This window comes from Condylura cristata, unplaced genomic scaffold (genome assembly GCF_000260355.1).
Source record: "Condylura cristata isolate star-nosed mole 26May11 unplaced genomic scaffold, ConCri1.0 scaffold00029, whole genome shotgun sequence".
In the NCBI taxonomy this organism is placed as follows: domain Eukaryota; kingdom Metazoa; phylum Chordata; class Mammalia; order Eulipotyphla; family Talpidae; genus Condylura; species Condylura cristata.
The window spans coordinates 432,487-455,481 of NW_004567130.1; the positions used below are offsets into that span (position 1 = coordinate 432,487).

The following is a 22,995-nucleotide window of genomic DNA, read 5'->3' on the forward strand; positions in this document are numbered from 1 at the left end:
ACTGAGCCTGCCCTCCCTTTTGATTCCAGCAACTTGACAAAAAGGATGGTGTCCATCAGGCTCCACTCATGCACTAGGCCCTGGGGGTCTGTCTGGCCCAAGGCTGGTAGCTGCCCTGACTTGGCCTGGCCGAGGAGCCTATGAGGCCCAGCCCATAGCAGGCGGTTGCATCTCCACACCAGGCACCCTGTGTGCCCTCAGCCCCACCATGCTGGACCCTGGAAGCCTGGCAGCCCCAGGCCTTTGTGTTCTGAACGTGCATCTGCCACTGGGATCCCGCAGGCCTGAGTCCTCAGGAAATACAGACACCTGGAACATTCCAAATTAACGAGTTTGTATTCACACCTGGAAGCAGGGCCACTGGAGGGGATTTGGGCAGGGCCTCTCTTGCCTTCCTGACTCCAGGTCTGAGGTGAAAGAATGGAAAGGGCAGCCTGCACTAACTGCTGGGCACTAGACTAAGACATTATCTGGCCTCGCTGGGGCACCGTCTGTGGAGACAACCTGGTGAACTTGGCAGGAGGCTCTGGGGCCATCCTCCTTGGCCTGGCTCAAAGGCACAAGTGACAGCAGCACAGGGACACAGATGGCATCTGGAGAAGGCCCTGCCCTGCACAGGTGCTGCCCCAGCTCAGTCTTCCCCCCACCCTCCCTTTTCCACTCCCCTGCTCTGGCTACCCCGCCCTTACATTTGTCCCACCCCCCACTTTCCCCTACTCTGCTGAAGGTGGGGCCTTGCCCCTCTACAGATAAAGCTCCAAGACTGGAAGCTGCCTGTGGTCTTTCTGCCACCAACCGCCCACGCATCCCAGGAAGTGGCTGCCAAAGGCCAGCCAAGTCCTGAAAGCGATCTTAGGGCCTGGCCTGGAGGAATTGGCTCTGAGTGACCCTGGTTCCTGGAAGTTGTCCTCCCCCACCTAACGGGCCAGAGCTGAGGGGAGAAGGCGTTCCCACCTAGCCAAGCCCACAACCCAGATCCACTGACCTCCCCACTCTCACCCGGACCCCATGCACTCAGCTACCACCTGAACCTGAGATGGAGTCGCCTGTGTGGAGGTGAAGGCTGGCAATAAACAGCAGTACTTGACTGTTGTCTGCAGGCCCCTAGAAGGCCATGTCTACTGGTCACTGTCTGGCACCAAGGCACTGGGTGGGAAACTGGTTTCTTCAGGTGACCCTGGCTGGCCCCTTGGGGCTAAGGCTTCTCTCCCTGACCCTCCCACCCAGGACTCAGCCCTGGTTCTCTGGGGCAGAGGTGACCCAATTCCATGTGACTAAGACCATCTGGCCTTGACCTTAAGGCTACACACAGCTTTGTGTGTTTGAGAACTTAAAAGGTATCTAGGCTCCTGAGTGTGCACCTGGGCCTGCAAGTCCCTGGGGAGCTCCAGGCCACCTACACTCAGGTCAGTAGTAGTGCTGCTGGGGAGGAGGCCCACTGCATGCTCTGTGCCTTTGTTGCTGGAGGATGGGGTGCCCCAGCAGGGCAGTGTTAGGACAGGTATGATAGCCAGCAGGAGGTCATGTGCCCAGCTCTTGCTGAGAACCTGAGGCCCACCCCCTAGAAGGGGCAGAGCGCCTGGCAAAGAGCCAAACTCCCAGCATGCGCTCTGGGGGTGGAGTTATGTATAGCTGGGTATTTGCCTTCCCAGCAGCTACTGGAGCAGACACAAGTTCTCTCAGGCAAAAAAAGGCAGACTGACTTCTAGGTGGAGACTGCAGCAGCTGTAACATGTCCTCAGCAGAGGTATGCAGGGAAGGGTGCTGAGCAGAGTCTCGGGGAGGGGGATGGGGGGACAGAGGGACTGTTTGCCACAGCACACAGCTCAGCCCAAACCAGCTATAAGCCCAGATTCTAACAGGCAGTCCTGTGATCTCAAAAGCAAGTGTGGGGACCCTTTAGACAGCGAGGCCCAAGGGTTGCACCTGTCCACCTGGTATGGCACTGTGGCTTTTACTTTCAACTCCCACCCCCCACACCCCAGGGGAACAGGGACAGGAGATTATTAATAACTCTTTATTAAAAAGGGTCCTACAACTTTACAAACAGCTCAGACAAGGCCCTGGAGAGATGGTGAGGCAGTGGCGACTCCTCCATATTTGGCTGTGCCCTGACAGCAGGGCAGGCGGTGGAGGTATTGGGTTGGATGGCACCGCTCTCGGGAGTCAGAGCATGGCCAACCCATCTGATTGGCATGAAATGACTGTCGACGCAGTGGGTTTCAGGCTGGAACCCAGCAGTACTCACGCAGAAGCTGGTCTACAGGACAGACCCCAGCCAACTCAGTACCTGAATCTAGTGCGTATGGGCCATTTGTCAACAGAGGGTGACCCTGACCCTCTCCCCCGAACCTGTGACTACACATGCACGTGAACCCAGAGGAAAAGGAGCTGGTGTGTCGGCCCATAGCAGGTGGCAATGGTTTTCTCCAAACCAGGCTGAGATCTGCATACCCCTGCCCAGCCTGCCAATCGCAGCCAGTGCTGACAACACACTGAACAGACAGGGCCTGGGCACAGGTGGCCCCTAGGGAGCTGAAGCCCTCCCTGGCCCAGGTGAACCTAAGGCACTGTGGCAACCACAGGTGTGGCCACACACTGCCAATGGGGACAGTAGCCCTTGCTTCCTCCACACGCCAGTCTGCGCCAAACAATGTGCATCATTTAGTTTCCCTGAATGGTCTGTCAAAAAAAAAAAAAAAAATCTTCCTTACCAATATAAAATAGGAAAACCACACAGTGAAAATGGGGGTGGGGGGTGTCTTCATAGAAACCCTCAGGCGGGTGGGACGGCACCACCATGCAAAGTCCAGCTCCCACCAAGTGCAAAGCCTGCCTGGGACCTGGAGGTGTCAAAAGTTCCCAGATTCAAGGAGGGGTGACAGGTGCACCCACTGTTTCTAGAGCACCCTCCTGGCTGGCCCCTGCCAACTGGCCTGCGATGGCCAGCACATGGGACAGGACTCAAAGTAAAACCACGACCCGTGCTCATTAAAGCTGCAAGTAGGGTCTCACTTTGGGGTGGGTTGGGCAGGGGGGTTGTTTCCAATCACATGAGGTCAACACTATAAGACAGAAACCACACCAGTAGCGCAAACCAGGGGGAGCCAGGCTGAGGCCCCTAGTGCCACTGGGGTGCCTACTTCCACTTAACCTGACCTACAGCTCTAAAGGCTGCCAGACACCAGGCCCACTAGAGGATGAAACCTGGCTGGTGTGGGGGTGGCAGCCGGGGTGGGGGTCTCTGGGGGAGAGCTGGCGGGATTGACGGCGACATGAGCTGCATGGAGAATCCTTGCTGGGTAGGGAGGCCCACGCGGGGGGGCAGAGGGGGGCACTGAAGTCCTGGGTACGGGAGGGCCTGTCCTGAGGCCACGGCAGCAGCAAACGGTGTGGCCATACATCCTACAGGCACTGGGGGTGGTGGGGGAGGGATGCGCCGAGGCAGGACAGAAGGGGGCCCGCTGGCCTCTGTGGTGGGGTAGGGCAGGGGGGCAGGGGACACCGGCTCAGGCACCCTGGGCAGGGCTGGGGCCTGTGGCAGTCTCTGCCCCTTTAGCACCATCTCCTGGAGCTTCTCGATTTTAACTCTCCTGGTGTGGGCCAGTTTCCGCTGGCTCTGATAGACATCGATGAAAGAGTCTAGGGCAAGTTCTCCATCAAGAAACTTCTCTGCCATGTTCTGGAAGGAGTAGGAAAAACCTTGTTAAAGGAAAAGGTGCTGCAGCCACTAGGGAAGGACCCTCCTCTCCTCCCTCTGCCACAGGCTCCTGGGCTAAGGGACCAGCTGAACCCAGCAGGAGCCCACTGGTCAAGGGGGAGGGGACCTGAGCCAGGGGAGCAGGTGGAATGGCCCCTGCAGCCACGAGTGGCCTTACAACTGAGTGGCCAGCTCTACCCATCCGGAAGGGCACCCAGCTCCTATGCACGCGCTAAGTAGGTCACTCGCTGCCTTCTCCCCTCAGCTACTTCCCAGACTTGCCCCACATCAAGTCAGCAAGACAGAAATGTGCTTGTGGCCCCCAGGCCTAACAGTAGCAGGTGGCATGGCCTAGGAGGGGGGGTGCTGTGCTGGTGGCGCTCACCCCTCCCCAGGAACCCCAGCACTCACTATTCCAGGAGCCCTGCCCCAGAGCTGCTTTACCTCGGTGTCCTCCTCGATCTTGGCCCCTTCGGCCTGAAGAAGCGCTAACAGGGTCTCCAAGGAAGCACTGCTTGACTGTTGATCTGGGAGAGGCAGGGGAGCAAAAGGCATCAGACACGATCCTGGCTGACCTCCCTCCAGAGCTTACTCTCTGGGGAAAGGCAAGGGCAATGTGTAGACACATGGTCAAGGGGGAGGGGACCTGAGCCAGGGGAGCAGGTGGAATGGCCCCTGCAGCCACGAGTGGCCTTACAAGCCTGCGTCACTCTGCCTGGCACACAGTACCACCCACCCTCTTGGCCCTTGCGTTCCCCATGCTGCCAAATGACAACTCAGGCCAGGTACCCCTTGGGGCTCACCCCCAAATTCCACATGTGGGCAGGCCACTACCACCCATGGGAAAACAGGATGGTCCTGGCGGCCCACAGCCCTGCAACGGGGAGCTGGTGCTAACTGCCCTCCAAGAGCCAAGCCAGTTTTGTCAGAGGGTTGCAGGGATCCACCCACCTCTGCCTCCGCACCTCCTGCTGCTGGGGGCAGCGCTCTGGCCAGCTTTCAACAGGGGCACCTGGATAGCCTCCGGTTTCAGCAGTAAGTGACTGACCAGTCTGCCCCTTACTCAGCTGCACAGGCACCGCAGCCCTCTGTCCACCAGCAGTGCCAGGTGCACCTGGGAAGGGTCATCCGCCAGCTCACCTCTCAGTGACCCTCACCTCTCTGTCTCAAAGCACCCTGGGGACATCTGCACCCAGAATGTGTGATGCCAATTCCTCCCTTTCCAAGAGGCTGTGGACTAGAGCATGCCCTAAAGCCTGTGTCCAAGGTGTCCAGCAACTCCCAGGGCCTGACCAAGCAGGACTGGTGCAGCCAAACACCATGATTTGAAAAAAGAAAACTTCCTTTTTCTATGTTGTTCAAAGGAGGAAGTCTCATTTACAAAGTGGCTAAGGGACCTCCCGGGTGGTACAGGGTTCAATTGCAGACTATGAAGCTACCTACAGCCACTGGCTCAACCCCCACACCCTAGCCTGTACCCTGGTTGTTATATGCATAAATAAATCTTAAAAATAAGGGGGGGGGGGCTAAATCTCTCAAACTGTGACACAATTCCATTCCTGAACTGTCAATCATTCAACCTGACAACTCCCCACTATAGCGCCACCTATAGTGGCCGGGTGGGGAACGCATCCTTCCCACCACTTTTTACTCTTCAAATCTCCCACAGTTACCTAATTTGGTCTTCTTTATTTGACAGGCTTCAAAGAGAACCTGTAGCTCTTGGTATTTCTGGGTCAAGCGAGCTTTCAGTGTGTCCAGCTGGGGTTGGTACAAAAGGTTTCCTTCTGCCAGGCTCCGGTTGCTGGCGAGCGTCATTTCTTTGTTCAGCTGAACATTCTGTGTCTGTAAGTAACATATAGGCTGATCAGAACCAAAGTGAGTTCACTGGCAAGTCCTCAGAGACAGCGAACCTGCACTGCAGGGACCCCGCTGGCACCGCCACCTCCAATTCCTACTCAATCCCCTCACTTTCAATTTGGATACTGCTCCTTGTCCTTACAGAGGGAGGCTACTGCCTTGCCCAACAGAGTGCAGGGAGGCCTCTGTCTTGACTGTCCAGGCCTTCACTCAGCTGGCAGCGCAGGGACCAGCGTGCCTCATGACCACCATGCCCATGAGAAGCTAGCACGGTGAAGATTCTGGGCTAGATTCTGTCAGATCAAGATTCTGCTGCTGTAGAGTAAGTCTAAGAGTCACATTCATCAGAGGCCCATTCGCGTGAAGTCCAGTCAGGTGTCATCAGACTCAGACATTGCTGCCTGAGAGACCTGGGAGTGAAACCCCTTCTAGGACCCTCTCTTCCAGCTCTGCCAAAGGGGGATCAGTTCGTCCTTCTAAGCCATGATAGGCTATCTAGGAGGCAAGGGGAGGGGGAAGGAAGGTTGAGAAAAAGAAAAAGGTAAGGCGTGCCTGAGGAACCTGGGCCAGAGTAGCATGCATAACAAGAAAGCAGGAGAAACACACCCTTGTGCTTCACAAGCCAAACCCCCTTTATATGAGGTGCTGGCTTCCTACACTGCCACCCACAGCAACCACACCTCTGCCTGGATGTCTTCCCTACCATGTGGCCCGGTTTCTCTTGGGAATGCTTCCTCACCTCCAGGCCGGCCATCCGCCCAGCACTGTGGACTGCCCCACCCGGGCTATTTTCGAGGCGACTTCCTTCCTCTCAACAGTCGATGCAGGTTCTGGCAGCGGCTCCCTGCCCCAAGCCCAGCGTACTCAGGCGCGGCACACACACACTGCCAGCACACACTCCTGCACTCATGTACACAAGGTGCATGTGCATACAGGCCTCTGGGATGGCCTTGACCAAGAGCCCAGACTGCCAGTTGGTACCTTCATACACCATCTGCATCGCCACCCAATGAGCTGGGTCCCAGGCCCAAATGGTCAGGCTCACTTTGAAACAAAGGATTTAAACTAAGAGAAAATTAAGTCTCTGGCTTGACACTGTACATACAGTGAGCACAAGAGAAATACATTCATCTCCTGCTGCTTTTAGCCAGAAAGACCCAGGAGCTCAAAGGACTCCAGTACAGCAGGGCTTTGAAAGGGCTGTGGCCAGGAGACTCCCACCCCACGCAGCTCGCCCCATGTGCTTGGATCCTTTCCTCAGTCCTCTGGAAAACAGCTCCATAAGAACTTTCATTCACCAAAGACCTGAGGGTAGGCGTGTGCAAGAGCAGCTTTATCGCAAACAGGCAACCCCATGTGGTGCAGGCGCCCTTTTCCAGGAAGCAGCCTGGTCCTTCCAGACCGAGTGTCAGCCCCCGAGAGGAGTAGAACTCACACACAGCACTTTGTGTGCTGTCAATCCCAAAAGGTTACATACCCTGTCGTGGATACACAGAAAATTCTGGAAATGAAAGGATTACAGAAGCAGGTGACAGGTTCATACTGGGTGAAGAAAGCTGTCAGAGGCTAAGGTTAGGACTCCAGCAAGGGGGGTCATTCTGCTCCCCACCTGCCAGCTGTGCCCTGCCCTGGGGGAGGCCAGCCTCAGCACGTGGGCTCCACCCTGCTATTTCTTATAGCTGCCAGTGACTATACCTCAAAATTAAAGTTTACATCAGTACACAAAAATTGCAGATGAGATGGGAGCAAAGGTCAAGGCCACAGCCCAGCCCTCCATGCACACAATCATCTGACCCAATCACTTCTCGTCCAGTAAACATTTCCTCAGCAACTTTCATTTGTCAGGCTCCACATTCGCACATGAGCTACTAAGGACTGCAGTGCTCCCACCCCCAGGAGCCCCAGAGCTGGTCTTCCACCCAGGCCCGTGAGGTGGCTCTGCCCCCAGTTCCTTCTCACCATCAGTCTCAGCTTGAACTCGTGGTCCTCCCTGAACATCGTGAGCTGGTGGCCACCCCACTACTGCACCTGTGTCCTGCAGGCATTGCCTGCGTGTGCAGAAGCAGCTCTGCTCTCCCCACATGGGAAAGCATCGAGTCTTGGACACAAGCATGGCTGGGCTACCCTGCTCAATGAACTGGAGGTCCTCCCCTGCACCCCCTAGAAACCACATAAGGTGTTTGGAGAAAAAAAGAAAAGCTGCTTGTCAAGGAGTGAAGAGCCCAAGCCCCTCCCGTAAAGATGGGCCTCCCAGGTAATGCTGGTTGAGATGGGCAGGGGAGAGAGCAGTCCCAAGAGCGGGATCCCATATCATAAGCAAAGGTGACCTGTAAGTGAGGGGTTCTCCTGCGGTGCCCCCTGGAAAGGCACTGCCCCCCGCCAAGTACTCCTGCTGGACAGCAGCCAGGCTCTAGAGGGCCCAGTAGGGACTAAACACCCCACAGCCAAGAGGAGACCCTGTTTCACAACATGTCTGACCCACACCTCCTACGCACACACCTTGTAGGTCTAAGTCAGGCGAAAATCCCTTCTATACATCAGAAAGTCCTAGAAGAGAGTGTGACAAGTGGCTTGTCTGCACTGGTTGCAGGAAAAGCCAGAGTCACCAAAGTTATCAAGAGACCAAATGAAAATCCAGGGAAAGACTCGGTGTGACCCCCACCTGCTTCTATCCTGGGGATATCTGAATATCTCGCACAAATAAATACCGTCAGTCCCAAAGAGGGAGCGTTTCTGGCCCCACACCTTTGCTTAAGTGCTTCCCATGCTGCTGAGGACCCCAGAACACCCCCATGCGGCCTCACGGGAACATGCCTTTCTGCCATGGCGGTGGATGAAGACACCACAGCCAGCCTGGTAAAGTCTGCAAAGCCAGGCCGGGCCCTGGGCACAGCGCACACCCTAGTCAGACCTGTGTGGTGACCAGAGTAAGGGGCCGACAGATGCCCAAATGGCAAGCTGTGTCAGCACCTCTTGAGAGCCCTCAGGATCCTGCTTTCTCCAGAGAACTTTTCAGGAATTCACCTCTCTGTGGTGAAGAAACATTTTTACACATGCTGTTTCACTTCAGTTTCCTTTTCTTCTCACAACCCAAGGAGGAAGGAGACTCCTGGCAAACAGCCACCGATGCCCCGGGGGCAGGCCCAGAAGTCAACTACAGCAGATCCTACTATGGGGGGGGGGGTAGGAGGGGACAGTATCCACATGCGAAGTTTTCATAGGAAATCAAGTCAGGAAGAGAAGAAAAGCCACCCAGCCCCAGTGATGCGTGCAGAGGCTGCTACCGAGAGGAATATTGGGTTGGAGGAGCCAGGAGACCCCGGCACCCCAAGAGCCAGTGGGTCCAGGCTGGCATGCAGCCCTTCAGGACACAGAGCCTCCTTGCTAATGGAGCCAACTGGACACCCCACAGGGGTAGCCCAGAGGTCCCCTCCAGCCCCTTATCCAGTGTGTATCCCTAATCCTGACAAAGTGAACATCTGTGGACTATGTTAGCAAATGGATGAACAATCTTAATAGTCCTAGAGGCCCTTGAAATCGAAGCGCAAAACCCAAGAGAAGGGGATGTGCGTGCAGAAGGCCCTTACTGCATGAGTCAGCATGCACACTTGCTTTAACAAAGCAAATGTCCTGTCAGGCAGATGAAGACTCTTCATCTGTGGCTCCCAATCTGTAACATCACCCATCTTCAATTCTGGCAGAGGAACTGAGGTCCCGCTGATGCCCAGAGTGTTTCTTGACCTCCCCAGCTAACCAACCCAACACAACTCTCTGAGCTCGGTCCAGCGGAGGCAGGCCCTGAGCGTGGGGGCTCATGCTCACCTCTGGGCCTCCTTGGTGGACTGCAGACTGTGGAGCTGATTCATCTACCTAGTCATTCATTCATCCAATAACGTGTTTTCTTGGAGCACTGTATATTCACAGAGAAGTCTGACTCATATAACTAGAGTAATTGTCCCAGGAAGACAACATTTGAGCTCATGCTCATCCTTCTGATGAGAACACTGAGCCCCCAAAGAGGAAATCTGTGTCTCCTCCACCCCCATGCCCAGCACCAAGGGCAGCACAGGCACAATGCCAGCCTCTGCCAACTCAGTCTGGAGGAATCTGGATCACTAGGGCCTCAGGCCATCAGTTAATTATTAAACACTTATAAGCTGTTCTGAGCTTCTTTAAATGTTAATAATAAATTGTAACAGTAACACGGTGAATTAATGCTTATTATTACAAACCACCAGATGTTGATGGGGAAAAGATGTGCACTCAGTAGGTGAAGTGTAAGGGGGAAATTTTAGAGCAAGAGGGCCCGAGCGGCGTACAGAGCTGGGCTGGCACACCCCCTGGGGAAAGCCAGCCCCCTTGCAGAGCACACCACGCATGAGCAAGGCTCTGAGCATGACGGCCGGGCTGGCACAAACCATGTGATAAAGAGAACATGTTCAAGACATGATTATCTCGCTGGAGTGCCCCACATCCACTCACTCCAAAAACACGTGCAGCCCCTCTGGGGCGCAAAAGACACTACTAAGAGACAGTGTGTGCTTGTGCCCTCAGGCGTCGCCACACGGAGACCACCATGTGTGCAGGCCCAGGAGAGGAACAGGCTTGGCTCTTTGGCATTGCAGAGTGTGGGGCAGCCCTGACCAGGACACCATCTGCTCTTCACAGTGATGGTTCAAGAGGAAGGAAAAGCAAAGCCAAGCAGAGGTGAACCCAAAGATTTAAATAAGACCAGTTACTGATGCTGATGTCTGTGACTATGAATATCTGCTGGGCACTGGCGCACACTTGGCACTGTGCCATTAACCCCTCAGTGTCATGAGATGTGTCCCTATTTCACTCAGGACAGAGATGATGCCATTCAGGGAGGCTTAGGGGGGACCAAGAGTTACACGTGCTGTACCGCTGCCAGGGTCTGTCTCTAGGCAAGTGACCACACAACCAGGTTCCAACTGTGCTGTGGGCCCCTCAGAGCCAAGTCAACTGTGCTGCTCCCATTTCAAGTCCCAGAAGCCATCTACATTTCACTTCTATTTATGTTTTTTATTTAACTTTCATAGAGGTTATTGTCCAACACAGCAGAAAAGGTTAAGTGTAACTAACCTTTGGTGTCCTTCTTCCCAAGCTCACCCATTAGTAACTTTTGTTTATTCTGCTTCATCTGTGCTTTTCTTTGGGAGGAGGGGATAGTTGAAAGCAAATTTCAGGTTTTACATTCAGGTTTTGAAACCAGAGAACTGGGCCCTCCTTGGTAGTGCAATGGGTTAAAGTGCAGCACTGTGGAAGCTAGCCACAACTGCCTTGGCATGAGTTCAATCCCCAGCCAGGGAGCTGACCCACATGGCCCATCAGCAGACCTCCCCTGTCTTGCCCGCTGCTCCCCTCAGCAGTGTACTTTGCCAGTCTGCCAGTTCTGCTTCCCACTCTCTCTGGTGAGTCCACTTATCATTCCTGCACCTCTGGCCTGTATTGCAGTTCTGTATGCATGAATGAATGAATGAATGCAGTTCTGTATGCATGCATAAATAAATAAATAAACAAATTTAAAAAAAAAGAAAGGAAACCAGAGAACTGCCCCCCTCAGGGTGCCGGCACTAGACCCTGGAGCCTTGGTTGTGGGCAGTGCCAGCAACAGTGTGAGGTGCACACTTTACTGCTCCACATCCCTCTGCGATGGCAGAGAGCAGTGGTCCCCCCACCACAGGGCCCCGGGCACACAGTCCAAACCCTCCCACCCACCCACTCCCCACCCGCCAGCTTTGGCACTTGGAGCATGGAATGGCCAATCAGGTGTGAGCTACGATAAAGGATCCAATCAGCCACAGGACTGAAAGGGGGGTAGTAGAGGGAGGGGGACTCAGACAAACTTGAGCTTACTTGGGATGTTCTAGCCTGGGTACCTTGCTGGCTCGGACAGGACACACTCTGACACACAACCCCCAGATGGAGAAGCTGAAGCTCTGCAGAGGTGGGGGACCACTGCCTGCCTCAGACTTGCCCCTGACATCACCAGAAGGAGCACCAGGCCTCACACCTGGTGCCTGCAAGTGCTGTGTACGCTTGGTGGTGTGGGCCAGCTGCTCATAAAGCTGTGACAACACTGACTATGCGACCCATACTACTGGCCTAGGCTGTCCAGAACTGATGACGGATGACCAGCACTCTGTCTCCGGGGCACCTCTGAGAGCTGCTTACCGTCCAGCAGCAGCACTAGTTGCTGTCTGGCCCAGCATCCAGTGCTGCCACCTTCAAACTAAGGTCTTAGCTGTGGCCTCCAGTTGCAGTGAAGTGGACCCTGGCCCTCTGTCTGCTGAGGTCACAAGCTGAACATCCTCGCTGACCAGCCAGTTCCATCCTGGGCAAGAGCTTTAGTTCAGATGCCTGGGCACTGTGTACACTAGTTGGGTGAGACAGCTGCCGCTGAGGCATGGCCCTGAGAACACCTTGTTTCCCTGTTTGTTAAATAAACCCCGTTATTGTCGTTCCCTGAGCCTGAGTGATTTTGTACTTATATGTGTGGATGAAGATCCCACAGGCAGTGATTTGTCCTCTACCTAGACACTCTCTTTGGATGTCTCCTAGAGCCCCGTTTCAGTCCACCCACTGCTGCCTGCACTGCTCAGCTCTGGAGCCCCCAGAAAGGCACATCCAGTTTCAATTTCACCCTTAAAACTTAATATGGGGGCCCTCCCTGGTCATGCAACAGGTTAAAGCACAGCACTGCAACCTGGCCACAGCCACTTGAGTGAGAGTTTGACCCCCAACCCAAAGGTGACCACATGGCGCGGCAGACCTCTCCTGACCCGCCCGCTGCTCCCCTCAGCAGTGTACTTCGTCGATCTGCCTGTTCTGCTCCCCGTTCAGTCTCTGGTGAATCCTCTCACAGGCCCTGCACCTCTGGCCTACACCCCAGTTGTGTATGCATAAATAAAGTAAATCTTTAAATAAAAAGAAAGAAAACCAATTCTCACAATACTAGATACTGGTCAAACAACCTCCAAAATGACCAGTGAGTGCTGGTGGTACCTTAGTAAGGGATGCAGCTGATGTGGCATTGGACAGTGCCACCAGGGTCTTCCTGATGCTCCAATGCCAGGCCCAGCAGGAATTCCTGAGTCCCAGTCTGTCACATCCCAGGGGCCAAGCACGCCCCCAGCTCCTGGACACAGCATACCCCTGGCCCATCAGGACACCTATCCCTCCTGACCTGTCTGGGCTGTCTCAAAATAATTTCGGTTCCTTCTGTTTGGAAGTAAGTTTTGATTTTATCTTTCTCCCTCCAAAACAAAGTAAACAGAAAGCTACCTACAATACAAAGGTAAAAAATGACAAATCTTAACTTTCATTCTTTTCCACTAGTAGAAAAGCTAAGGCTGCACGGCCAAGTTCATCTCATCTCCTTTTATTAAACTACACTTGGTCTGACAATTAGTTTTACAGTAAATTTTACCACAGTCGCATGAGAAAGCATTTGGCCTTTAGTACTGCAGGTCAGGCTGCAGACTTCCCCTCCGCCACAAGGACAACCCCTACTTGGTAGACCTGGTAGTCATTTTCTGGGTCTAGCAATACTCAAAAAATCTTCCACATAAATAACTGGTAAATACATTCCCAGGCCCACAAAATAACTTACCAAGTAGGAATGTTCTACTTTCAGATCACCTTCCACTCTGAGGAGCCTTCCCAGAAGCTCTGCCAGCAGAATTCAGGACTTTGGGGGTGGAATGTACCCCAAGGCAGCACATCCCAGAGCTGCTCGACCCAACTACATGCGGATCACTAAATGTTCCTAGTGCATGTGGATCACTCAAATGTTCCTAGGTTTTCGGTGAAAAACTTGACAGTCACAGAGTTGGGCAATGTTTAACATGTTCACAGAGTAGGAGCTGAAAATGCAGGAACACAGTTAGAGAACTATTCGACATTTTGAAACTGTCCCAAAATACATCCTTGTGGGCTGTGTGAAACCATCTCCAAGGCTATAGCCTACTCAGGAAATTTCCCAGTTTGCTTATCAAATGCTCTACCAAAACAATCCACTCAATAAACAGAGCACATCAGACTAATTAAAAACTGTTTTTTGTTTGTTTGTTTTTAAAGATTTATTTATTCATATAGAACTGGGTACAGGCCAGAGATGTGGAGGGTGAGAGGATTCACCAGAGACAGAGCAGGGAGCAGAACAGGCAGATCAATAAAATACACTGCTGAGGGGAGCAGCGGGCGGGTCAGGAGAGGTCTGCCGCGCCATGTGGATCTTCTCCCGGCAGGCGGGGATCAAACTCATGCGGAAGTGGTTTAAGCTTCTCAGTGCTGTGCTTTAACCCGCTGCGCCACCAGGGAGGGCCTAAAAACTGTTTTTTGTTTTATTTTTTTATTGGCTCTTCTTGCTGAGGTGATACCGTCCTCAGAGAGGAGCAGGCAATGGAGTGTGGCCCACCCAACCCCTCCCATGGAGCTGACCCCCGCAATCAGAACCAGTATGGCCATGTGCAGCCGCCACCAGAGCAGTGGCTGGGCCAGTGCAAGCAATGGGCTAGCCACAGAGAACTCGGAAGTCTCAAGGGTCACATACCACCATCATTTTTTAGCTCTGGCAAGCATAACATGCCAGGGTGGCTTTTGGGGTTCCCCTACCTCCTTAGATAATATTCACAGAAAAAACAAGACCGCTCCCTCCTTTAGTCTTGTGCAGAAGCAATGTCCATAATAAAGAAATAACAGGTGTCGATGAAGCAGTGTCCCACTGCTTAACCACATCACAGACTCTGGGTCTCAGTGGAGGGAAAAGAGAGGGCAGAGGCAGGATCTCATACCCACAATCACAGGGTCAACTGCCTTTGTTCTTCGTCTCCTAAAAGCAAAGGGGTCATCATTCAGCCATGCTGGTCTGGCTGAATCAGAATCTCAGCAGGGTGGCAGAGCAGCCCCTGAGAAGCAGTTGCCACTTTCGGAGAGCAGGGTTGAAGACACACATTTGTCCCTTTCTTCAGGGTCTTTCCCATGGAGCCCTCCTTCCATGTGGAGAATTTAAAGACAAGCAAGGTAGAGCTTAAACTTTAGGCTAAAACACACATACACCATGAGAAAACTACACTACACAAAGAACAATTCCGACTGTGTGGGAAAAACGGAAACCACTAAATGTCTGGGACAGGTTTTATCTCTGGACATAGCAGTGCATGTGAATATATTTTTCTTCTTTGTAGTTTTCTGTATTAATGGTTCTCTATCATAAACATGTAAAAATACTATTTTTTTTAAAGTCTGCTCATTGGAGATAAAAGAAAAACAAGGGCCCCCGCACCCCTGTGACAGGGTAGGAGCATCATGCCACCAAGCAGAGGATAACTGTGGGGAAATCGGGGCTCTGGAAGCAGTGGACATGGACACCCCTAAATAAGCTTCTGCCAAAGTCTGCCCAGGGCATGGTTCTGGGACTGAGGCAGTCTGGGAAACGACACAGGGCCCTGGGAAATGACACAGGGCCATCCCACCAGAGCATCATCCCCATGGTCACAGCCAACCAGGCATAGTCCTGACTCAGACTCCCTTTCCCTACCTGCACCCGCAATATGAACCACCAAGCGTAGAACCTGGCTCTAAAGTATCACACCCCCAGGTCACTCAGCCCAAAGCTCAGTCCTCGATGGCACAGCCTCAGGCAACAGTAGGCAGACCCCATGGTCTCCAACTCTTGCCACAACTCAGCAAGGACCGCGGTGACACTCCCCTTCTGAAAAAGGGGATAGAGGCTTTCAGAAAACCCAGTCTCCCCGCAACCCACACGCTTCACGAAGTCCTACATTTCATGGTTGTCCAGGCATTTTTGTGCAGCTCGATGCCTACTTTTACCTTTTGTTTCTGTCACTGATTTCATGAGGACCAGCTGTGTGAGCTTTTCCCCAAAACACTTTAAAATCTGCCACTGGCAAGCCATATAACCTGAAGGTTCTGACCGCTGTGTGCTAAGCCAAGACTCAGGTTCTACACAGGTCCTGAAAGCCTGGCTGTCGTTGATGCTGCTACGTTTCACCTTCTAGTACCAGCCCTCTCTCCCTGCTTGTTGATCTCCCCTCAACCCACCCCCTGGCTGCCTATATCATCTACAGCAATGCAGGGTGACTACAGTGCTGCTACTAAAAACCCCCGGAGCCTCTGACCAGCACCAAGCCCACCCATAGCGGCCCTGCCACCCTGCACCACTCAATGACCCTGGTGACAACAGTAGCTTGACCTGAGAGCAGCAGTGACTGTGACACTGCTGGTAACAGACTCTGCAATCATTTGCTTCTCAGGTTAACTTCTTTGGCACAATAAAGAACAGTGTCCTTCACAATTCCATTAGAAATGTGTCTAAAGCTTTCTCGTGACACACTGTAATGTGACGGAATGACAAGGAAGCAACACCTACGTCTCTGTCATTCTCTCCTACGAAGAAATGATTGCGACTTTCCAGTCTGTGTAGCACTGGGTTAAGCGTTTCCCTGCTAATGGCAGGCTCTGAAAGGCACAGCTGGCTGGAAAGAAAATGCCAACTGCAACTCTTGCCCATAGTGTGTCCTGAGCACCAGTGCCACACACGTGTCCGGCGGCTGACACAGGGCCTCACCGACGGCCTGCACTGCACACCTGGCAGGATCCCCATGGCAATGTTCTGCTACAAATACTGTGACAAAAGCCAAACAAACAGCAAAGCTGGTTTTGCTCAGCACACAGCAGCCTGCCTGAGACGGGTAAAGTTTAGCCAGTTCCACCTCCCTCTGGACTCCTCTTCAAGCCAGTCTACTCCAGCCCAAGCACCATGAACAGGTCTCACACCTCCTCTGTGAAACCAGGCCGTAGGAACCATTTCTCCTGCCCCAATGGCAGCTCCCCCAGCCTGCTAGCTACTCACAGGGCCCTTGTAGTCATTTCCTATGTCAACAAGCAGTTGGAGGAGGCTGGGCTGAGTCTCTGAGCAGGCTGCCCCACTGAGCCTCAGAACTGCCCAAAGAGTGCCCTGCCTGCCCCTCCCCTCACTTGGCTGGTCTCCTCACAGCCCCCAGCAGAAAGACAAGTCCCATGCACCAGACACTGCGCTAATGCCAAGGACACAAAACGGAACACAAAAGATACGGGGAAGTGAGCAACTCACATGGTATGTGTCAAGGGCCAGACCGAAGGGCCATGGCAGGGGCAGGGGCGCGTGTGCAAGGCAGGGCCCACAAGGGCGTGGAGATGTGAAAGGAGGCCAGCCGGCTGGGCCCCATCCCCTGTAAGTCCAGCTAGACCTTAATTCCTTCTTGCTGAATGTCCGCTCCCCACCCCAACCTGGGGTGGGCCATTCCTCAAGCGCCCTCTGCTCCAAAGTGACAAATACAGCACCAGCGAATGAACCACCACTTTGAGTGCTCTCACCTGGCACCCATCACTTCCCTGCCCGAAGCCTATCTGATCTGGCCAAAGTGGATGACATTAAGTCACCAGTCATGAAGCCTGCCCTGTGCTCCCCGCTCTGTGCCTGTGCTCCCAATGCCTTTTCCTCCTGATAACTCACTTGGTCTGCCCCAGTCCTGCCCAGAGTGAACGCCTAAGCCCAGACAGCAGCCCGGGCAGTGCTCAGCGGCTCTTTACATGCAGTGTTCAACCCTCTCCAGGGTGGCAGGTGCCGGGGCATCCCTCCTGCAGGCCTTACCATTCTGGCATGTTATTTTCTGAAATAAAACCCACCTGTCAAAGTCCTTCACATCTAGTTAGAGCCCCTCTTCATCTTCAGCAGCATTACATCTTACAAGTGCATCTCTTTAAAACCATGGTAAAACAGACATAACATACAAAGCTTATGTTTCAGCCATTTTTTAAAGAAATATTTATTTACTTATGTGCACAACAACTGGGGCACAGGCCAGAGGTTCAGGAGGCGAGAGGATTCCCCAGAGACAGAGTGGGGAGTCAAATAGGCAGATCCACTGAAATATACTGTAAATGGGGAGCAGCAGAGAGATAGGAGGGGGCCGCTATGCCATGTGGGTCACCTCCCTGGCCTGGGATAGAACTCAGGCCACAGTGGCTGGCCTTAGCTTGACAGTGCTGAGACTTTAACTCCTGAGCCACCAGGGAGGTCCACTTTTAGTCATTTTGAACTCTGAGCCTTGAAGGTATCGACACCATCAGCACCACTGTGACCCATCTCCCCAAACTGAAACCCCACTCATTTATAACATAGGTGTCTGTACACAGTTGATCCCCCAATCATACCACAGGGATCACATCCCAATCAGGTCTCTTCTTTACAATGCCACGCACATGGCCAGTGTCCCAGAAGCATGGGGCTAAATTGGGATCGTCTTAAAACAGCTGAAAAACCTTTTACTCTTAGCAGTCTTGGGGAACAACTCCTGGCTCCGGGCCAGGTAACACAGCAACTTCTATACTCACCTCAATCCACCCAACCACCCCAGGAAGTTACTATTACTATTGTCTTTATGGCCAAGGAGGAAGCAACTGGAGAGACTGAACGCTTGCAAAGGGTCACTAGACAAGGCTAGGACCAAAGCCAACTCTATACCATCCTACCCTGCACTGCACTTACCGTAAATGCAAAAGAAATAGATAGCAGTTACATAGAACAAGGGGTCAGGTTTCAGCGAGGCCAATGTCACAATCCTGTAACTCTCTTATTAAAGAAAGGGCACCTGCCAGTGCTGCCAAAGAGCATGGTCACCTGTTTCTTCATTTTGCCCCACAAGAATCCCGACAGGCAGGCTGTTACCTCCTCACTTTACAGGTGAGGAGTGGAAGCACAGAGAGCCCAAATAACTGAAGGAAGGGCACAACTCCCATATGTGCTCTTTCCACAAAACTGTGATGCCTCCTTTAAAAAGATAAAAGGAGAGCTCTTTCCACCTTCTTGGTTCCCTATGGAGGCCTGTTGGAAACAGGACTACTAAACTATGGCGGGAAGGCTATGGTCCAAAGCCATTTTTGCTGGCTACAAGCAGGGTCTCCAGAACCAGAGGGAGCATACAGTTCTTAAAATTGAAGGTGTTTATGCTCAAGAGGAAACAGAACTCTAAGTAAGAGGTGTGCTTATGTGTACAAAGCAAAGAACAACACAGTGACTCCTAGTGGCAAACCAAATAAAACTAGAGGAATCTGAGGGAAAGTAACATGTGCCCGTGGAAACAGTGGCATGGTTCAGGGAAAATTCCGAAGCAAGCTTCTGTAGGACACAGAATCCATGTGACGCTGTACCCCTCAAGGATTTAAATTTACTGACAAGTCAATAAAAGTAAATTGTTCTTAAAAAGATAAAATGAGAAAAAGTTGAATTTCAGATAATATTCCTGGGCACCAAGTTTTTTACTAAGATTTAAGAAACAGGCCGACGGGAGAAATTCTCGTGGACAATAAAGCCAGCACCTGTAAACAGAAAATATACACTCCAAGCTTAATCTTGGCTTCCGAAACCCTAGCCACCAGCCCAGGAACTGTGCGGAGCAGCAGTCCTGGTTTCCAGCAAGGTCCGAGCATTTCAGTGAGCCCTTATGATTCATGCCTTAGCTTTGCAGCCCCACACAAATCCACCAGAACACACCTTAAGGTAACAACAACTTCCAGACCAGAATTCTTGATTTTCCAATTAACAATTCATTTTTCAGGCCCCTGACAGTTTGGCATGTGGGCATTCTCACAAGATTCTGAAGCTGTGAGGGGAGGTCCCTAATGAGGGCCCATCAATCAATATTTCCTCAGAAAGCAGAGGAGAGACACATGCAGGGAGATCTGGTTTAGCTGCCTGAACCCTAACCACAGCTCCTTTTAAGGGAGTGCCCCCAAAAGGCCTCTAGGGTTAATGTGGACAGACAGAGAAGGAAGCATTCCACTGCCATATAAAAATAACTTTAAATAAAAAGTGCATATGAAACATCGGCCACAGCAAGCAGAAAGTGCCCAAAATCATTAAGGAACTGCATCATGAACAGAGCAGGGAAAAATAAACACACAGGCGAGGAAAATGAGGGTGTGAAGGCCCCAGCAGCTCAAGCTCATACACCACAATTAAAACAATATAAGTGCAGCACAATGCACTCACTGCTGTAGTTAACAGCAGAGGCCTTCAAAACCTAGCCACAAAATATCCCCTCAGGCTGGAAGAAGCCTCACTCTACAATTTAAAACACTTCCTTCTGCCAATAAAAAAAAAAAGCTCTAGGGTTGGGGTAAGGCTATTCAGTGAAAGGTCGGTACCATTTACTATCTCATCCTGGACCTACAGAGATACATAATCACTTTGCCCACAGAATAGGAAAATGTTGCTTAGGCTAATGGAAAATCAAAATTTCCTTAAAATTCTTGAACTAAGGCCCTATTAACTCTGATATTAGTGATTGTTAGTAATCTTTCTAAAAAGAAAGAATAAGTGATAATAGTAACTGCAACTGCTCTCTGCTAAGCACTAACTGTAGGCTATGATAGGATTTAACTTGCACAATCTCACATACACCCCAGGTCAACGCTAGGAAACAGGTAACATCCTTTTTTCATTTTAAAAATTTATTTATGCACACAGAACTGGGGTACAGACCAGAGGTGCAGGGGTGGTGAGAGGATTCACCAGAGACAGTGGGGAGCAAAACAGGTAGACTGACGAAGTACACTACTGAGGGGAGCAGTGAGCGAGACAGGAGAGGTCTGCTGCACCATGTGGGTCACCTCCCTGGCCAGGGATCAAACTCGTGCTGAAGCAGCTACCCATAGCTTCGCAATACTGCATTCTAACCCGTGGCACCACCAGGGAGGGCCGGAAACAGATTATTTTATCCTCCCCAAATGATGCTCTGATGGCACAGAGGCCTATCTGCAATCACAGATGGGGAAGCAGCCAGGTCCAGTCTAGGCTATAGGGATTCCAGAGCCCAAATGTCCTATAACACATTTTAAACTTCTCCCTCAGTCAAACTTCTTCAACAGCTCACGAAGTACTTCTTCTAGTGTCTCACAAAAACTCCCAAAAAAACCAACGTGTTACATGACTGCTGAGTAAAGCTGCTGTGGCCAAACCAAAGGTGTCCATCCAGTCACACCCGCTCCTTCAGCAAAGGTCCTGAAGAGTGTGATGGCAGACTGAGCCACCTGCCTGAGCATTTCAGTCTTGGCATTCTGTTTCTTTATTTTCAAAACACGACACCTGAAGATCAAACCAGTTACCTGCTGGGTAACTTGGGCTCTGTGGAGACCAAGGGCAGTGCACTGTCAGTTTTCAGTATTTGTACAGGGTACTCTCGTGTGAAGGTCGCATTATTTAAAAGTCCTGCTAGATTAGTCCACTTTTCCCTTTAACTAATAACCTCCAGTTTCCTAAATAAACAGCAGAGCTGTTCCTAACAGCCTTAGAGTAGGCAGATATCCTGAGTCCACAGCCTTCCCTCCACTAAAATGCAGTTTATTGGTCCTTCCTGGTGGCGCAGCGGGTTAAAGCACAGCACTGAGAATCTAAAGCCACTTCCGCATGAGTTCGATTCCCGCCTGCCACGGAGGTGGACCCCCCACCCCCACCCCGCTGCTCCCCTCAGCAGTGTACTTCGTCAATCTGCCTGTTCTGTTACCCACTCTGTCTCTGGTGAAGCCTCTCACCGCCCCTGAGCCTCTGGCCTGTACCCCAGTTCTGTATGCACAAATAAATACATCTTTTAAAAAAAAAAAAGCAGTTTATTTCTACGAACATTCTAGCCATGCAACTCTCACCTAAACAGAATAGATGTGTACAATAAAATGACTTGTAGGTGGTGTTAAACGTTAGAAAAACATACCTATCATTTTATTATTAAACGAGAAAGATGCCTGCTGACAGTCAAAAAAAGGTCTCCAAGCAACTGAGAACCAGAGAAACTAAGCAAAGATTTTCTTTCTTCCAAGACGTGAAACTCATTCAGTCAAGAAAGATGATTTTGTCACTTATTATTCTCTAAAATGGAAAGTGCCACATGAGAGGGTAAACGGGCTACCCTGCATCTCTGAGCAGTGTTCTATGTGCCAAGTTACGAAGCCTGTGAATACAAGGGGTGTATTAATGGAAAGACTGATACCATCTTACTACAGTGGCCTCTCTGTAGCCGGGACAATGATCTGTTGAGGGTTTTCCAGTGATTTTGAATGTGCAACCTCCATACAAGCCCTCCCCGCCCCCCCACCCCACCCCAGGGGGCTGGCTCCAAGCTGAACAATCCCTCTCCGGAAAGAGCCAAAAAAGCCCCTATGCGGGCTTCTGGGCTTGAGGCTCAGACTTCAAGAGACAAAGAAGTAGGAGTGGTGGAGGAGCTGGGAGAGCTGGGATCCAGCCTGGGTCCACCTGCCTGGAGAGATCCATATCCAACTTATCCAAGTTTGATCCAGATCAAACTTTCAAGAAAAGAGTCAAAGGGCTGGGAGAGAGGACGCACACACTCCACCCATGCAAGGGTCAATCGGTTACTCCTGGAGCAAAGAGCACACTGGGATAGAGAAAGAACACCAGCACCGGCTGACACATGACTCCTAGGGGTTGGGGTGGCCTTCAACTTTCAAAAAGGTAGGTGGTGGTGGAGGGGGGTTAGTAGCTATTCGCCTCCAACCCCTGGGGGGTTGGGGAACACTGTCTCAAAAAAAAAAAAAAAAAAAAAAAAAACAGGAACCTTCCTGGGGCTCCGGAGACTAGGATACCAAGCAAAGCCAGCCACACTAGAACTGCCACATTCCCTTCTTCCACGAAGGGGGACAATTCTTAAGGAGAAAAGGGTCCTGTTTCCAGGCTTGGTCCACACACCAGAGAAGAGTCCCTTGGGAAAACTTCCAATTAAGTCAGAGCTAGGAAGCCCCCCCACACACACACACTGACACCGCCAGGATCCCTGACAAACAGACCCCTCAGATCTTAAAACTAGCTAATTCCTCCCAACCTCAAAAACCCTACCCTGCCTGCCCTAAAGCCCATCTCAGAACGACCTCTCAGACTCCTTACTCCAAAACCCTGGGTGCCCCAAGCCCTTCTCGGGACCCCCAATTCTCTCCTAAGCTTTCTATCCAGCCAGTTCACTCGGTTCCTCAAAACCTATTCCCACTCAGACTCCAGCAACTGCCGAGTCCCCAGCAAGCCTCCCAAAGCCTGCCCAAGCTTGCGCTCAACCCTTCCTCCCATCTCAATCGCCGCTAATCCTCGATTTCAGTCCCGCCACCCTTCTAGCCCCTTCTCGAGCCCCCAACCCGTTCCTCGCCCAGCAGACTCGGCCACAGCCCTTCCGTCCCCGATGCCCACTCCCGATTGGCGACTCCGGCTTCTTTCCAGCCTGGGTCCCGCCAACGCCAACCCAGGACGCGCCTGGCCCCCAGCCCGCCCCGACGCGCTGTGTGCGGCCGGCGCCGAGCGCCCACTGCTCGTCCCGGTCCGTTTCGCCAACTTGAGGCGGCGCCGCGCC

At 52.2% G+C, this 22,995-nt stretch overlaps 2 protein-coding genes and 1 pseudogene across 4 annotated transcripts in view; 2 read left to right on the forward strand and 1 right to left on the reverse strand.

The window, feature by feature from the left end:
• HIP1R (huntingtin interacting protein 1 related) overlaps positions 1-2,003 on the forward strand; it is a 24,893-nt gene extending 22,890 nt beyond the window's left edge. For 2 of the 3 annotated variants that reach the window (XM_004690807.2, XM_012731005.1), the window contains one exon: positions 30-2,003. In XM_004690807.2, coding sequence (XP_004690864.1) covers positions 30-77 — 48 coding nt within the window. In that variant the 3' untranslated portion in view covers positions 78-2,003. The remainder of the gene's footprint in view (positions 1-29) is intronic. The other variant, XR_001145922.1, reaches the window with a different exon arrangement.
• Positions 1,997-22,995, reverse strand: part of VPS37B (vacuolar protein sorting 37 homolog B (S. cerevisiae)) — a 21,269-nt gene continuing 270 nt past the window's right edge. Inside the window, exons 2-4 of the mRNA XM_004690808.2 lie at positions 5,374-5,545; positions 4,145-4,227; positions 1,997-3,682 (exon numbers count right to left, since the gene is read on the reverse strand). Of these exons, the coding sequence (XP_004690865.1) occupies positions 3,194-3,682; positions 4,145-4,227; positions 5,374-5,545 (744 nt within the window). The 3' untranslated portion in view covers positions 1,997-3,193. The remainder of the gene's footprint in view (positions 3,683-4,144; positions 4,228-5,373; positions 5,546-22,995) is intronic.
• LOC101621123 lies at positions 18,470-18,811 on the forward strand (annotated as a pseudogene).